The sequence below is a fragment of the Capra hircus genome, chromosome 17, assembly GCF_001704415.2.
Source record: "Capra hircus breed San Clemente chromosome 17, ASM170441v1, whole genome shotgun sequence".
NCBI lineage: Eukaryota > Metazoa > Chordata > Mammalia > Artiodactyla > Bovidae > Capra > Capra hircus.
Genome location: NC_030824.1, coordinates 15980228 through 15997896, shown reverse-complemented (window position 1 = coordinate 15997896; position 17669 = coordinate 15980228). Strand labels below are relative to the sequence as shown.

Sequence of the window (17669 nt, the reverse complement as noted above, 5' to 3'; positions counted from 1 at the left end):
AGAACGGCCATCATCAAAAAGTCTACCAATAAAGAACGCTGGAGAGGGTGTGCAGAAAAGAGAGCCCTCCTACACAGTTGCTGGGAATGTAACTGGTGCAGCCACTATGGAGAACAGTATGTAGGTTCTTTTCAAGGAATATAGAAGAGTTATAAACATGAAGAATACAGCAGATACTTTGTGTATGCTCCAAAGACATACAAAGAAATAACATGCAATACTTCCCTACTATGTACCTCAAACTACCCTATGTATTAAGTTTTCCATCACCTGTTCCACTATATATGTTTTTTTAATCTCAATCTCTGTACCACCTCCATATTGGCCTCAGTAAATGCTGATTCATTTCCATTTATTACTTGGACCCAGCATGGACATACATCCTTCTCTAACTTGCCTACAGCAAGGCTGAGGCAGTAAACCTTATAACAGAAGTACAGTTTTAACAGAAGACTATTAGAACATGGACTGACTTAGAAAACCTACTTCCTTAAAAACAAAAAACAAACCTACTTCCTTAAAAACAAAAAACAAACCTACTCCCAATGGCCACAGGCCCAAGACAATCAGCTTCCTAGACAGCCATAAGAATACTTGTCTCTATCACCCCACCTGCCTACCTACCACAGGGCCTATCCTCCCGCCAAAAAGGCAGGCTGTCAATCCCCATCACTTGCCCAGTATTAGAGTTGCCTGCCTGCCTGTCCAATGTTAGCAGCTGCTGCTCAGCTACAGAACCTCCTGCACTCCTTGCTCCAAGATGCCTACTCAGCTGCAAGGCTGTGGCCAGCCAACCACACTGGCGTGCCAGACGTGAATGAACCTGAAACACATTTAGATTCCTCAGAATCTAAGGCTTTGCAGGCCATATGCTGCTCTGGGACCTGCCTCTTCCTGAGACTGACGTGTCATTCCTAATGTCATGCACTTCAGAAAAGATTCCACTGTTATTCAGAGGATCTCACCCTATCAGACACATAGGATAATCACATGAAAACAGAATAGTGCAACACCAGAATAAAATAATCCAGACAATTTTATTTCTCACTGTTCTCTCATCACCCATTCACAACCCGAATTACTCCAACTACTACAACAGACACAAGTCTTTATGTCTCTGAACTTTATTTGGGATTTAATGCCACCAATTTCAACTTTCTGACATGGGAAGGGAATTAAGGATGGAGTTGGGGTCTGGGTGTAGGAAGTCCAAGCACAGCCAGATGGAGCTACATTGGGCAGCCAGGTAATACTTTCAAGATGCAGGGGTAGTTCCACTTCAAGTTCAGGTTCAACTGGTTTTATATCCTTCAGGAGTGGAGAATCTGCACTCTCCTCCTTGAAAAACTTTCAATCCTGCATCAGCTTTGGAAAGGATAGCTTCTAGCGTTCCTTTGGATCTCATGGAAACTTAAGTAACTTAAGTGAGTAGTGAGTACAGTATGGACAAAGCAATGTTTGAATTTGCAATGATGAATCGGGAACTAAACCATTATTTAAAGGCTGTACAATAAACCATGTAAAACAATGTCCAGAAAAAATATCCAATCTAAATTTACTAGTGAAGTTGTTTTTGGCTTTATAGAATAAGAAATCTGATGTAGACTTTCAAAATAATGAAAAATCTGTACAATTTAAACAACAGCTGAAAGAACTAAAGAAGCAATATGGTCTTCAAGCAGACAGAATGATGGCACAGAAGGAGCTGATGAAGATATGATTGTGACCCAAAGTCAGACCAACTTCATCTGCCCCATCTACACACTTGGAAATGAAGAAACCAGTGAAAAATAAAACACATGGCCACACCTATGAAGCAGCAGCCATTGTTGGCATGATTGAGTCGAAGCACAAAAGGAAGAAAAAGCCCTGTTGCCTGAAAATTGGCTGTAGCCACACAGATGTGAGAATGCCTGATGTCAGCCAGGATAAGGTACTGAGAAGGGTGACTGAGAGCCACAACAAGAAAAGCATTGCCAATCTGACTAAGAAACCCCTGCAGGCAACTCCGCAGCCTACCTCCTACCCCAGTCATCTGTAGAGAGTGATGCTTGTCCAAGTACTTCGACTGGCTGTGCAGCACACTTTAGGGTAAAATATCAAAGGTTTTAGTATATTTGAAAGCAGTCTTCTATGTCCCAATACACATTCAAAACTATTATACTGTTTATTTTTAAGTGTTCTATAATTTTAAATAAAACTTTGATTATCAACTTTCCACTTTTCCTGAATTCTCTCACATGCTTTGGTATCTCTAACTCTAAAAATGCCTAAAGCAGAGCTTCTTAACATGGAGCACATGAATTTCCTAGGAAATAACACGGAATTAAATGTAAAAGTCTCTGTGTAAAGGTATACAGCATCCCTAAGTTCTCAAAAGGGACCAAGAATATGAATTTCTTTGTACTGTCTATAGCAATTAGCAAAGCAATGAATACATTCCAGAGCATAAAGAGTATTCGTTGCCTGGCTGTAGACATTAAGACTATTTATACGTTTCCTGTTCTTTGCATGAAACAGTGCTTCTTTAAAAGTATGTGAAGGCTCTAATTTCATTCATTCAAAAGACATTTATATTGAGACCATACTGTGTGACAGAACACTATACTAGACATCAAGGATGAAAAACATACAGTACACAAGGAACTCAAAGCATAATGGAGGAGACAGAAACATCTTAATATAATACAACACAGTATAAGGGAAATGATGTGGAGACACTTGAGAGGAGGCTTGTATGCGGTTGGTAGCTGATACTATGCGAGTATACAAGTGACTACATGTGATAAGAACAGTGAGCAAAGAACACAGGAATTCCCTAGTGGTCCAGTGGTCAGGATTTGGCATTTTCACTGCCGTAGCCCAGGTTTAATTCCTAGTCAGGGAACTAAGATTTCACATGCTTCAGGCAACTAAGCCCAAAACACTGCAACTACTGGGCCCACATGCCCCAACTAGAGAGAAGCCCATGTACCACAACGAAAGAGCCCATGTGCTGCAACCAAAATCGGACACAACCAAATAAATGGTTAAAAAAAAAAAAGAAAACAATGGGAAGCAGAGTCAGCAGAAAATCAGAGTCAAGAAGTTTGGGTAAGAAAGGAATACAGAATAGTAATTAGAAGAATTCAAGATAACCAATTTTCTCATTTATTATTTTTTACTTATTGTAACAAAGGAGCTGGCAAGCAAAAGTCATTCTTAAGACTAAATCTAACCTGACATAAGAAATCATGTGAAATTACACAGAACTAGATGAGAGTCAAAGGATGAGTGTTACTACAAAATACATTGTCTTATTTCGCTGAAGCCAGTACAATATGTATTTCTGAATAACTGTAACAGCTGAAATGCAGTAGGGAAAATGATCTAGGTTTTAGACTTGGCAAACTTTTCCTATAAAGGGGCAGATGGTAATTTTTTTTTTTAGTTTTCAAAGTCATATAGTCTCTAATACAATTATTCAACTTTATCACTGCAGCATTAAAGCAGCCAGAGACAATGCATGAGTGAATAGGCCTAACTGTGTTTCAATAAAACATTATTTATTGATGAGTTGATATGGCCATAAGCCTTAAGTCTGCTGATTCCTGTTCTACAGGCTGAGAACAGTACAAAGGAAATGAAAATGGAATAAGGAAGTAGAAGAGAAGCCATAGAACTAAAATACAGTTGAGTTAGGGTATTAAATTTGAAAAAAAAAAGAATAAAGGAACTGTAAGACGAGAAGAGGGAAAAAAGAGATGAGAAAGGGATATTGGAAAGACAGGAAAACCATGTAAAAATCAAGTAGCAATAATATGCCAATTCCAAGGTAGACATATACAAAGGCAACTGAATGCGCTAAAAATAGATGCAAAATGAGAAGAGGAAAATGAGAGCATTCCAGGATCTGTCTGCAATGGAATTCACATAAAACACACACTAATTCTCCAGTGATAATTTGATGGTCTCTTCTAGTTATGCTTGTACAAAAGGAACAGCCTGCAAGATCAAAATTGTTCTTCCTTTTGCCCATAAATCAAACTGGTATATATACAACATTCAAGAGATCAGATGAAACTTATTCACTATACCCTAAGATATCAATTACTGCTAGGCCTATTATTCACTTGAACATGTGTATGAAAGACAACTCAAACCTTATTAAAATCAATGTAGTTAGCATTAAAAACTTAAAAGCCACACACATCTTACTAATTTTAAAAGTTTCCCCAAAAATAAAAGCAAAGATTTTAAAATGAAAAGAATTTTCAAACAGTATAATAATGTGCATATTTATACTGCCTGAGGTTTTTTCCCCCCACTCTCGGTTTTGTTTGTGGAGAAATTCTTTAAGGTAAATTCAGATTAATTCTGATTCAGCTCAGCTAAACAATAAATTACACACACAATTTATGTCACTATAGGACAATGTTTAAGAATATGACTTGGGGTTAGATAGCACTTGGGTCTGTGTCCTCATTTCATCAAGTTAATTAAATCCATGTCTCAGTTCCCTCACCTACAACATGTGGATAATAATCATACCCACTTCAGAAAGAAGCTATGATGATTAGATGAAAAAATGAACATAAAATACTTTAGCATAGAGTCCAATACATAGAATTGGCACTTGAATTTTAGTTATATATTGCCAATTTAAGATTTTGACAGTGCTATTTATTACAAGATAAAAACCCACAAAGGAAATAAATCTCCCTCTTCTTCTAGGAAGCTACAATGTAATACTAGTTTTGTTCTTATCACTCATTCATTTCTATTATTTCTAAAAAAAAAAACAAAAAACCCTCAACCATCTACCCATTTAAAATGCAGAAAAGTGGTATCAAACTGATACCAACTAGGACTTTTCAAGATACTGTACAATTCTGAGACACTGTGAGGTAAGGAAAGAGTACAAATCCTCAAGATCTCCAGAACACAGCCATTCCTAGGATCTTATCACATGAAATTCATGGCTCACATGCCCAACTACACCTCAGAATCAAACATTCAGAGCCTCACCCAGGCTAAATATCATGAAATCATGATCTCCAAAAGTGAAAACTTTTTTTTTAAACCCATGGGTGATTAGAGTGTGAAACCAACACTAAGAATCACTGGTTACATCCTACCTTCCTTTACTTACAGAGATTAGAAATCTGAGTATGAGTTTAACACAAATAATGTTAATCTAAAAGCAGTACTAAATGACTTAATTTTCATAATTAATAAATCATCACTTAACTTATATGCAGAGTATATCATGTGAAATGCCAGGCTGGATGAATCATAAGCTGGAAAAATATTGCCAGGAGAAATATCAACAACCTCAGATACACAGATGATACCACTTTAATGGCAGAAAAGTGAAGAGGCACTAAAGAACCTCTTGATTACAGTGAAAGAGGAGAGCAAAAAAGCTGGCCTAAAACCCAGCATTCAAAAAAGTAAGATCATGGCATCCAGTCCTATCACTTCATGGCAAATAGATGGGGAAAATGTGGAAATAGTGTCAGATTTCATTTTCTTGGGCTCCAAGATCCATGTGGATAGTGACTGCAGCCACAAAAAAAGACACTTGCTCCTTGGAAGAACAGCTATGACAAAACTAGACAGTGTATTAAAAAGCAAAGACATCACTTTGCCAACAAAGGTCTATATAGTGAATGCTGAGGTTTTCCCAGTAGTCATGTACGGATTTGAGAGTTGGACTACGAAGAAGGCTGAGCGCTGAAGAATTGATGCTTTTGAACTGTGGTGTTGGAGAAGACTCTTGAGAGTCCCTTGGACTGCAAGGAGATCCAACCAGTAAATCCTAAAGGAAATTAACCCTCAATATTCATTGGAAGGACTAATGCTGAAGCTCCAATACTTTGGCCACCTGATCAAAGAACTGACTCACTGGAAAAGACCCTGATACTGGCAAATATTGAGGGCAAGAGGAGAAGGGGGTGACAGAGGATAACATGGTTGGATGGCATCAGTGACTCAACTGACATGAGTCTGAGCAAACTCAGGGAGATAGTGAAAGACAGGGAAGCCTGGCGTGCTGTAGTCCATGGGGGTCACAAAGAGTTGGACACGACTTAGCAACTGAACAACAACAATAAATCATGCCAATTAATTATTCTTAAAGTTTTCTCTATAGAATTAGAATCTCCAAAACAATACTTTTATAGATGCAACTTCTGCCAGGACAGTGCTAAGAATCAGGACTTAGAGAACTGAAATCCTAAACACATGACTTGATACTATTTTCAGAACCCTATACACTGGACACAATTGTATAATTCACTAAACTCCTACACTCCTTAAATAAAATACCTAAAATTACTCCACTACTCAATGTTCTCATCAAGTAAACTATTATGTATATAGTAAAATACATGCATCCTCTAATCAATGTACTGAACACTATCAAAGCTATTGCTCTGATTTGGATTTTCTTGGCTTTGTACAATGAACACAATTTACCTGAGAAATAAAGGCATAATAAAATAATAAAATTATAAAAATTTAAAGACTAACTTTTACAAGGATCAGTGAATGGGACATAAATGCCTTCAAGTAGTATTTATCCTTTCAAACCAGGAAATGTCAATTCTCTTTAAGAATAATAACAAAGCATGTTATGAATGGCTTCGAGCTAAATGGCCTGGTACCCAACAGATCAGCGGACATCTGTTGCCGTTGTGGCCAATACTTTTTTCCCACAGTGCTAAGTGCTACACTCAACTAAAATTTTATTTTTCCTTTTGACTTACGATCCAATTCAATTTTTAAATTTAAAACAGTGAAATATTTCAATAGTTTAAGTATAAATAATTTTGTGCTCCTAGGCATAAGATGAACTCCAAAGGCAATTACTAAAAAAGACTTGGTACTTCCCTGGTGGTCCAACGGTTAGGACTCTGCACTTCCAGTGTTGGGCAACTAAGATCCCCCATGGCGTTAGCAGCCAAAAAACCCAGAAAGACTTGTTTGCTTTTATGGGCCACTGAAGGACTCTTAGACAGAGTTGTGAATCAAAGACACAATATAAGAAGATACAAGATCAGAGCACAGTGCTTTCATCAACAATGCAAAAGCAGTTTCATAGTACCTAGAGCAGCTTGTTTCTGAAAAAGCAATCTATAAATAACTAAAGCTGAGAACCTTATTAAGAGGTCCAAGAGAAAGGCTTTAACTTTCTGGTGGCTTGTAATTTCCAGATAACAGTGTAGAAGTATCAGTGCAACCGTGAAAACAGTTGGTACAGACTGAATGATGAAAATAAAAAATTGTTATAAGCTGCAACAGAGATGACTACAAAATTTGAATGCCACCGCTGCCCTCCCCAACAAAAAATCATTTAAGAATTTTAGAACCAGTTTCAAAATCGCCCGAGAGAGAGCCTTTCAATGTGTTATTGAACACTCAGTGTTGCAGAGTATGCTCTCCAAATGAGTGACAGCAATTCCCACATTTTCTTATTTATAAACATTAAAACACTAAAAATATGTAAGCTAAACATTTAAGTCAAACAGAACAAGAAATTTTTAGTTGAGTACTATTAGTAGCACTATTGACAGTAAAACTTCAGAAAATTCTTCACAAACTTGTTTTTAATAGAATACAAGTCTTCATTATTTATCCTACCCAAAGTACCAAGGAATATTCCTCTGAAGTTTTAAATATTTTCCAGCAAAAGTGCATTTAAATTCCCATTTGCCTTATTTCTTTTTAAAAATAAAAAGAGAAAAAGGAAAATTCTGCAATCAGTGTAGAATCTTTTCTTGAATAAATCTAATAAACTATGAAGCAAATTTAGGAAATCAAAACTCACCTCTTCTTGCATAACTGGAGTCCATATCTTTAAACTGCACCACAACAAAGTCTGAACACTTGAACAAAATACTCTCCATTATTTCTTCACGTTTTGGCCCCGAACTGGATTCTGTACTTTTCTCATGTGCAGCATCAAGTACCAGATCACACTAAGGATCAAAAAAAAAAATTTTTAAACATTTACAAAATAAAATACAACAGGAATTCCTTTGCACATCAAGGTACTATTTCTTATATGCCTTTGGTAAAAAATTATCTCAAGAGATCCTTATAATCATACTGTTTTCTCAGTAATATGATCTATTATTCCAATTTAAAAATTCTCTCATCTAAAAGTTGGTCTTTGCTTCCATGGTTTGACTTAAGCACAACAGTAGTAAAGAGGAAAATAATAAACCACTAGGATCCCTCTTCTAGTCCATAATGCTTGCAAAGGCCAAAATATTTTAATAAGCATAAAGAGCAAGAAGTTGTTCTGATTATACAAATCTGTCTATAAAGTAATCAGTACTTGAAACCAAAGAGTAAAGTCATTCAAAGTGGTTTTAAGAAGTGCATTAAAGGTAATGTACTAAGCATGAAAATGTGACAAACACATTGTCTCATAACTATAAACTGCTAAATCAGAAACTAATGGACACATGGAAACATACACACTAGTTGCTGATTCTCGGGGTTTTACATTATTTTTTTAAAAAGTAAAAATTACCTTAGGACTGTATGTTTTAAAAACTCCTTCATATATACCTCCATTTTTCACTTGTACTTCACATTTGGATCCCTAAAAACACATAATTAATCAAAGAAACAGTGTGCTGTGCAGTCATGGAAATAACTTCTTTCATTCTACTTTTTATAGCTCATTCAATATATTAGGTAATCACTGACAGAATAAAAAATTTTAAAACATTAACAATACACTTAATTCTCAAAATTCTTCAGGAGGTCCTACTCAGTCTGCAGTATAAGTTTAAACTGGGAAATTTAGTATTTTTGACTCTAGCCTATTAAATAACAAAATAATGCACTAAAGACAATAAACTAGTAATATTATTTTGTACACAGCAGACTTAACAAGATCGCTTTTACAGTGAGTTACAATGACTTGAATTGAGTTCTAATTTGTTTTCTACATCATCCTGATTAAACATGATCTAAGAAATGTTACTTTTATCATTGATTCACATTTAACTTCAAGAAATTATTTTATTCCACTCACAAGGCAGTTTCTCCCCAATACTCTGAAAACTTACAACAACTGATGTAAGAATATGAACCATCCTCATATTTGCATAGATTCCATCAAAAGAAATCTGTAATATTGAGAAAAAACATTATTGGCACTCATTATTTATCTCTGTATATATATTACAGTTAACACTTCTTCTGTTACAAAATGTTTAGTTAGGTTTATACCTCATACTCATAAAAGAAAGACTTGGTTTACTGTAATCTTTTCCTCCTTACAATGTATAAATTTTCAAAGGTGAAATCAATCATGTCAATTAACAATATTCTAACTATCTATGATATTTTTTAAAAAAAGCAAAATTGGACTTCCATATATGAAGAAAGACAAAGTCACAGAACAGAAGACAGATCAATGACTTAAGAGTAGGGATCACTACAAAGTGGCATGAGGGATTTCTGGAAGTAATAGGACTGTTCCATTATCTCGACCGTGGTGGTGGTTACACAATGTATACATCAAAACTCAAAGAACTGTACACTAAATAGGGTTAAATATACCTTATTAAATAAATAGAGGTGGAGGGTGAACCTCTGTAGAAGACCCTTGATTATCTTTTCTCTTAATACATCTCAATCAATGATATTGCTCTAAGGTCTAATAAACCACATCACTTCTTATTACATACCACATAAGTATGTGTCCTGATTCTAAAGAAAATCTATGTATAAAAAAGGCAAAGTCTCAAAAATTAGTGACAGCTTCGCATTTATTTCTTGCATTTTGTGGAACCTACATCTTCAGGTCTTTGTACCTAGTTTAACTTCAATGATAAAGTTTCAACATCTAAAACCATTTTCCAAAGGAGAAAAATGAAAGAAATAAAAGACAACACATTATTTCAAAATCAAAACCCCAAAGTTTTGCCAACTGTGGTCCTAGTGTTCCACTCATCTCATTAATGATTTTTATTTGCCTTTAGTCATTTGTAAAACAAATGAGTTATTATTATGAAAAATCAAAATACTATTTACAATAGTTCTGCATTTAACACATCATCATAAAAGTTATACCTAATAATCTTATGCTAAGCAGTACTAATCTATAAAGGTTATCTGAGATATAAGGCAATTTTGGGGGGGCCTTGGCTTTTCGTCTGTGGGATTTAGAAATCACATTTCTGTTACCAGTTTTTCCAAACAAGTAACATTGAAATTACTCACCGTGGATTGAGGCAGTCCTTTGCTACTGTTTCGGCCTCTGAAAAGATTAAATATTTATGAAATTCAACAAGCTAAGCAAGCTAAAATATTTTTTCAAATTTAAAATACCTTATAATCCCATCCAAAAAAAATACACTATCTGTGGGAAGGATCATCCAATGTGAAGTATAAGGGCTACCTAAGCATGACGCTTGCTGTGCTTTCCAGGCTCAGAGGGCTGCAACAGGTATGGGTCAGAGGAGGGAGGAAGGAGGAAAGAATGTGACCATAATCAAAATCAAGTAAATAAAGTAAAAATTAAAACAAGCTACTTACAGAAATAACCAATACCAAAAACAATAATCGCCTCTCCAAAAGTTAACCAATCACTCTTGTCATAAAAAACTACTCAGGAGCAAAATACAGATTATATTCCCAAATTAACTGACATACTTGACTAATAACATCAAGATACCTCCATTTTCCCCTCACCTCTTAAAAATAGGTACTGTGTTTACAACTGCAGAAAAACATCTGAAAATAAGTTAAATCATTCAAAGCATTTTCACTTTAAATACTAAGTGCTCCTGTTAGGATCTATATGGCAAACCAAACCACTCTCCCTGCCAAACCACTCCCTCTGAAACAATGCAGTACACCTATGTCAGTTGTCAAGTGATTTCCAGTAATGTGGAGTCTATTATCAAGTAAATCTAGAGAACAAAATATACTGTAAGGCTTGCTCCAATGGAAAAAATTAGCCCCTCTATTATGACTAAAAAATTAAATAAAGTAAAATGTTATAAGCTCATAAACATTACTCTTGAGGAACAGTATTAGAATCTCATTCTAATAAAATAATCACAACACTCAAAACCACAAACTTAAAAACATTCAAAGCAGCACAATTCAAGCGAAAAAGCCTAGCAGTATGAATGGTGAAAATTCCCAGAAAAGCAGGACTGATACTAGTACTCTGAGGTCAGCTGGTTTTGTTTCTAACTTTCATCTACCTTTTCCCATCTAGAAAATAATGTCTTTGACCAAATCACCCGAGATTACTTCCATTTTTATCATTTCTGCCTCTCGCACAACACAGATAAAGTCCTAAAGTCTAAGGAATTTGACCAATAATTCATCATTTATAAAACTTACTATAAACCAGACAGTATATAGTAAGCACCACGTCAGATTTCTCACCCCTACCTCACAGGTGAGGAAATGGAAACAGTAGCTAAATGTCTTGACCAAAGTCATCTAGTTCATGAGCAATAGAGCAGATATTTAAACCAGGTGACCCAAAGTATAGACTTTGCATTTCTAGGTTATGCTCCTTCTCTGAAATTGTATCACAAAAAATTAACTTGACAATAAAGCCTAGTCCAATCTCTGCATCTTTCAAAAGCCATCTAAATGTATTATGGTTTTCTCTTTATTTGTAGTCGGTAGTCAAAGGCTATAAAATGTCTAAGTATTACCATTTTATCTTATCCTAGTAGTTGCTGAGATGCTACAGTTAAAAGATTTAAACAAATGACACTAATTAAGTGCCCTTAAATTTATGCAGTGTACCCACAAGGCTACTTACAAGAGTTTAAAACATAAAATTCCGTGATAGAAATCACACTTTTTTAAAAAATTGAGTACACACAGTTATATTTTTGACTAATAGAGAGCAACTGTTGAACAATCCAATTTACTCAGTAGAACAAACTGGTCAATAGGAAAATAATCAAAGACTCACAGTGGTATATAGTGGCATAAAAGCATAGAAACTACTGATTTCCACTGCTCTACCAGGTGGCTGCACACCCAAAGGGGATGTTAGCAAACAACAGTAGCATTCTCTGAACCCGATAAAAAGCCCACATTCATTCTTGTTTTTTTCTTTTTGAATCCACTCAGATTATGGTTGACTTTTAGTTTTTTTTTCCTTTGGTATTTCAGGACAAGCATTCTAATATTTCATATAGAAAAGAAAAAAAAAAGAATCTTAAAAAAAAAACCCAACCAAGATATTTTAGTTCTTAATATAAGCATTAATGCAACAGATCAGGTTTAGCAAATCAATAATATCCAGGGTTTTAAATTTTCATTGAACATGAGGTTAAAATGTGAATCAAAATATAAATATACAAAATAATAATAAAGAGCATATATTGCTTCAAAATAATATAGTAGGGAGGAAACAGGGTTAAAAATGAAGCAAGACTGGCAGGAGTTGATAACTGCTGAAGCCAGGTACAGTGATATATCATTCTTTTTACTTTTCAAAATTTCCTTAAGTTAAAAAAGTCTTCTGACATGACACAAAGGGAGTCTGCATTCAATCAAGTGTATAGATCTTCCAATTTACAGAGACTATTGGGTAGTACAGTAAATTAACTTATACCACGAGGTTACAAGTCAGTTACATCCAGACAGATGACACTTTGGCATGTCAAGAAAAAACAATGCACAGGAAAAATTATTACACATTTAAAGACACACAAAATGAAAAGCAAAATGTGTCTTCCCAATTTCAAAACTTATCACAGAGATTTTCCTGGTGGTCCAGTGGTTAAGAATTTGCCTGCATGTAAAACAGATAGCCAGTGGGAAGCTGCTCTACAACACAGGGAGCTCGGCTCAGTGCTGTGACAACCTAGAGGGGTGGGGTTAGGGGTGTGGGAGGGAGATTCAAGAGGGAGGGAATATATGTACACTTATAGTTGATTCACAATGTTCTACAGCAGAAACAAACAATACTGTAAAGCCCCAGCCATATAAGTAATTTTCAAAACTTATCACATAACTAAAGAAATAAAAATAGTATGGTACTGGCATTAAGGACAGCCATAAAAATCAATGGCATAGAATAGAGAGCAGAGAAAAAAACCTTCATGTTTATGGGCAACTGATCTTTAACAAGGGGATCAAGATCATTCATGGAAAATCTCTTTAACAAGTGATGCTGGAAAAACTAGATACTCACATGCAAAAAAAGATGAACCTTTACCTTACACCATATATAAAAATGAACTAAGAAATGAGCCAAAGACCTAAATTTAAAAGCTAAAACTATGAAACTCTCAGGGAAAAAAAAGGGAAAATCTTTATGGCCTTAAATTTGGCATTAATTTATTAACTGTGACATCAAAGGCATTCAACATTTAAAAATATATATATATATATATAGGATTTCATCAAAATTAAAAACTTTTGGACAAAAAACAGTATCAGCATAAAAAGAGAATCCACAGAATAATAAAAAATACTTGCATATATCTCATAAGGGGTTAATATCTAAACTACATAGAGAACTCCTATAATTCTACATCAAAAAACAAGTCTCCAAAGAAATTTATACGTTGGCCAATAAGCTCATGAAAAGATGCTAAACCTCACCATTAACTAGGAAAATTCAAATGAAAACCACAATGAGCTACCTCTTCACTCCCACTACAATGACTATTATAAATAACCAAGCAAAAAAACAAAAAAAACAACCCACAAAACCAAGAAAATAACAAGTGTTGACAAAAATAAGGAGAAACTGAAACCCTTGTACACTGCTTGTGGGAATGCAAAATTGTGCAGCTATTGTGGAAAATAGTATGGCAGTTCAAGGTGGGAAAAAATCAAATGTCCACTGGTAAATGGGTAAACACAGTATGCTATCACCCATACAATGGAATATTATTCAAATGAAGTTCCGATGCATTCTATAACATGAATGACTCTTGACAACACGAAAAATAAGACATCCAACAGGAAGAAGAAAGAGTCATTCCTCCAGGACTTCATGTGAAAAGGGTACACAGAGTCCTGGAGGAATGACTCTTTTTTCTTCCTGTTGGATTGACCTTTTTATGATTATAAAAAGTCCCTTTTTAGTAACTTTTTGTTTAACATCTATGTTGTCTAATATTAGTATAGCCACTCTTGCTTTCTTGTTTGCATGCTATGTCTTTTCTTTTTATTTTCAATGTATTTATACCTATGCATATTAAGCATTTGCTTCCAATTCCAACTTTCCCACAGCCCCTTCTGTATCTATGAATTTGATAGCCAATGGAGATGAACTCTTAACAGAAATTATCTGTACAAACCTGATCCAGAACCTTGCTCCTTCACCTAGAAAGTGTGTATCATGTTCCATTCTCCTTGTCATACAATCAACCTGACAACCGAATTCGAACTAATAAATGTGGAAGGAATGATGGAATTGGATACTATTTAGTAACTACCACAGCAGTAACAGTTTCAGGCTGAAATCACCAATGGATGCTAGTTTAATAAAGTATCAACAGAAACAGGATATTTACAAAGTCACAAAGTAACTCATCACAAGATACTGATTAATGATAAAAGTGAAAAATAACTTTATAGAAAAGGAACCCAGCATCATCAAGTGATCAAAGTCAACAGTATGAGCAACAAGACAAACATACATCATGCACCTCCTCTCAGGCAATGAGAATACATGTATCACTTCTGCAATATCTTTGCCAAAAATGTGTATAATCTGAATCTAATCATGAGGAAATCTAAGTAAGACAAACCCTAATGGAGAGACACTTCACAAAATAACCTGTAATACTCAAATTGTCAAATCATGAAAGACTAAGGAACTATACCACATTAAAGGAGACCAACAAGGCATGACAATTGAATGTAACATATAATCCTGGATTAGTTCTTAGATCAGCTTTCTTTTGGAGTGCAGGGGGTCGGGGGAGCTGTAAAGAATAATACAAAACCAACTAGTACAATCTGAATAAGGTCAAGAGATAATAATTTGGCCCAATATTAATTTCCTTATTTTGACAACTGTACTGTAGTTTTCTAAGAATATCCTTGTTATTAGGATATACACTCAAGTATTCAGAACTAAGGGGCACGATGTCTCTCATGTTTAATAAAATTATTTAAATTTTACATTAAATACATATTTTGGCTTCGCTAGTGGCTCAGAGGTTAAAGCGTCTGCCTGCAATGCAGGAGACCTGAGTTCGATCCCTGGGTCGGGGAGATCCCCTGGAGAAGGAAATGGCAACCCACTCCAGTATTCTTGCCTGGAGAATCCCATGGGCAGAGGAGCCTGGTGGGCTACAGTCCACGGGGTCACAAAGAGTTGGACACGACTGAGCAACTGCACTCACTCAAATACATATTTATACATTAATTTTAACAACAGAAAACGAAAAAGTGGAATGAGATGCTACTTGAGGAATACAGATGAAGAATACAGAAGAATTCTTTGTATAACTGTAACTTTTATTTACAAACAAATTTTTAAAAATTATTAACTATGAGCTATTTATTAACTTCTAATTTAGTGCCCAAAGTGTCTGTACATTTCTGTAATAAAAAATACTTGCCCAGCCTTAAATGTTACCTTTTCAAGAAATCTTTCTTAGATTTATGTCATCCAATCAAACAGTGCTCTCTTTGCTAGACTGAAATTTATCATAATCATTATGTTAACTATCATAGTCACAGTTAATAGGGAACCTATCATATGCCCACTAACTCAGGGCCATCACCTGACAATATGGTGGTGGTGGTTGTTCAGTCACTAAGTCATTTCTGATCCTTTGCGACCCCATGGACTGCAGCACTCCAGGCTTCCCTGTCCTTCACTATCTCCCAAAGTTTGCTCAAACTCATGTCCATTGAGTTGGTGATGCCATCCAACAATCTCATTCTCTGTCACCCTTTTCTCCAGCCCTCAATCTTTCCCAGGACCACTATCTTTTACAATAAGTCAGCTGTTCATATCAGATGGCCAGAGTGTTGGAGCTTCAGCATCAGTCCTTTCATTGAATATTCAGGGTTGATTTTCTTAAGGACTGACTGGTTTGATCCCTCTGCTGTCCAATGGACTCTCAAGAATCTTCTCTTGCACCATACTTCCAAAGTGTCAATTCTTTGGCACGCAGCCTTCTTTACGGTTCAACTCTCACATTCATACCTTCAGAAAAACCATAGCTCTGACTATAAGGACCTTTGTTGGCAAAGAGATGTCACTTCTTTATGCTATCTAGGTTTGTCATAGCTTTTCTTCTAAGGAGCAAGCATTTGTTAACTTCATGGCTGCAGTCACTGTCCATAGTGATTCTGAAGCCAAGAAAATAAAATCTGTTACTGTTTCTACATTTTCCCCATCTAACTGCCATCTATTTGACAACACAGTGTTTTTGTGCAGACCAGAAAATGATGCCTCCTCCAGGAAGTCACAGTCCCACACTAGAAAAAACCGTGCAGTCAGTAGTCAATAAAAATTGTAAATATTTTTGTAAAATTTAAGCCTTTGTAAAAATTAAGAGGTATCAGAAACAAATGTTGTCCCAACAGGCATATCATATAGCAAAGAAACTCCTAGATTTCAACACCCATTTATGCCCTTGGCCAGGAGCTCTTCGATGAAATTAGACTGGAATAACCAATACTGGCAAACAGGATCTTGTCCATCCTTGTACCATCTACCAAAATCAGCACAGAGGAACTGTGCCTCATATATGATACATACCATAAATATTTTGTGAATTAAATAAGCCCAGTCAAAAAAGAAAAAAAATGAACATGAAAGCTTTCAAAGTAAAGATCTTCCCCCAATTTACGATGAGATTATGTTCTGATAAACCCGCTGTATAAGGTGAAAGTCAAAAATACATGTATATACCTAGCCCACCTTAAAGGTACTCAGAGCATTTACATTAGTCTACAGTGGGGCTCAATCATTTTACCACAAAGCCTATTTTATAATGACGTTGAACATCTCATGTAACATACTGAACACTGCCCTGAAAGTGAAAACCAGAGTGATTCTATGGGTACAGAATGATTGTAAATTCTTACCACTTGTAATTGGCTGACTAGGAGCTCAGCTCACTGCCACTGACCAACACCATGAGAGAGTATTTTACCATATAAAGCTAACCTGGGAAAAGATCAAAATTCAAAGTAGAGTTTCTATTGAATGCTTACTGCTCTCACACCATCCTCAGTCAGGAACCATCTGTAATAATTCTTTAAATCAAATATCAGCGAACTATAGCCCACAATTTGTTTTTGTTTGGGCTTTTTGAGTAAATATGGTTTTAAGTTTTTGAAGGGTTTAAGGGATAACACAAACCAAAAAAAAGCCAAGAACAATATACAATAGAGAAATTATATGCCTCATAAAAGCGCAAAAGGTCTGGGTCATTACAAGCAAAATCTGCTGACCTCTGAACCGAAAAATATGGCTGCTGTGTCAATAATAGCAGTTTAAAAATGAAGTCTACTGCTGTTTCACACAAATTAGTTCTTCTACAAGAAACTTCTTAATAGCACTACTTTTCACGAAAGTTTAATGTACACAATTGAGAAACGTCATGGAAGTATTGTTGCTCTCGTTTATTTTTATGCTTTACAATGTAATTTAATTGAAGGTGATTTTATCTATTTAAAAAAAGGTATTTTACTAATGTACGTTTGAA

General features: G+C 35.4%; 1 protein-coding gene across 9 annotated transcripts in view; it reads right to left on the bottom strand.

Moving 5' to 3' along the window:
- ATXN2 (ataxin 2) overlaps window positions 1–17669 on the bottom strand; it is a 100835-nt gene that overhangs the window by 60685 nt on the left and 22481 nt on the right. For all 9 annotated transcript variants that reach the window (XM_018061239.1, XM_018061240.1, XM_018061244.1 and 6 more), the window contains exons 2-5: window positions 10225–10261; window positions 9066–9125; window positions 8522–8593; window positions 7811–7961 (exon numbers count right to left, since the gene is read on the bottom strand). In XM_018061239.1, the coding sequence (XP_017916728.1) occupies window positions 7811–7961; window positions 8522–8593; window positions 9066–9125; window positions 10225–10261 (320 nt within the window). The remainder of the gene's footprint in view (window positions 1–7810; window positions 7962–8521; window positions 8594–9065; window positions 9126–10224; window positions 10262–17669) is intronic.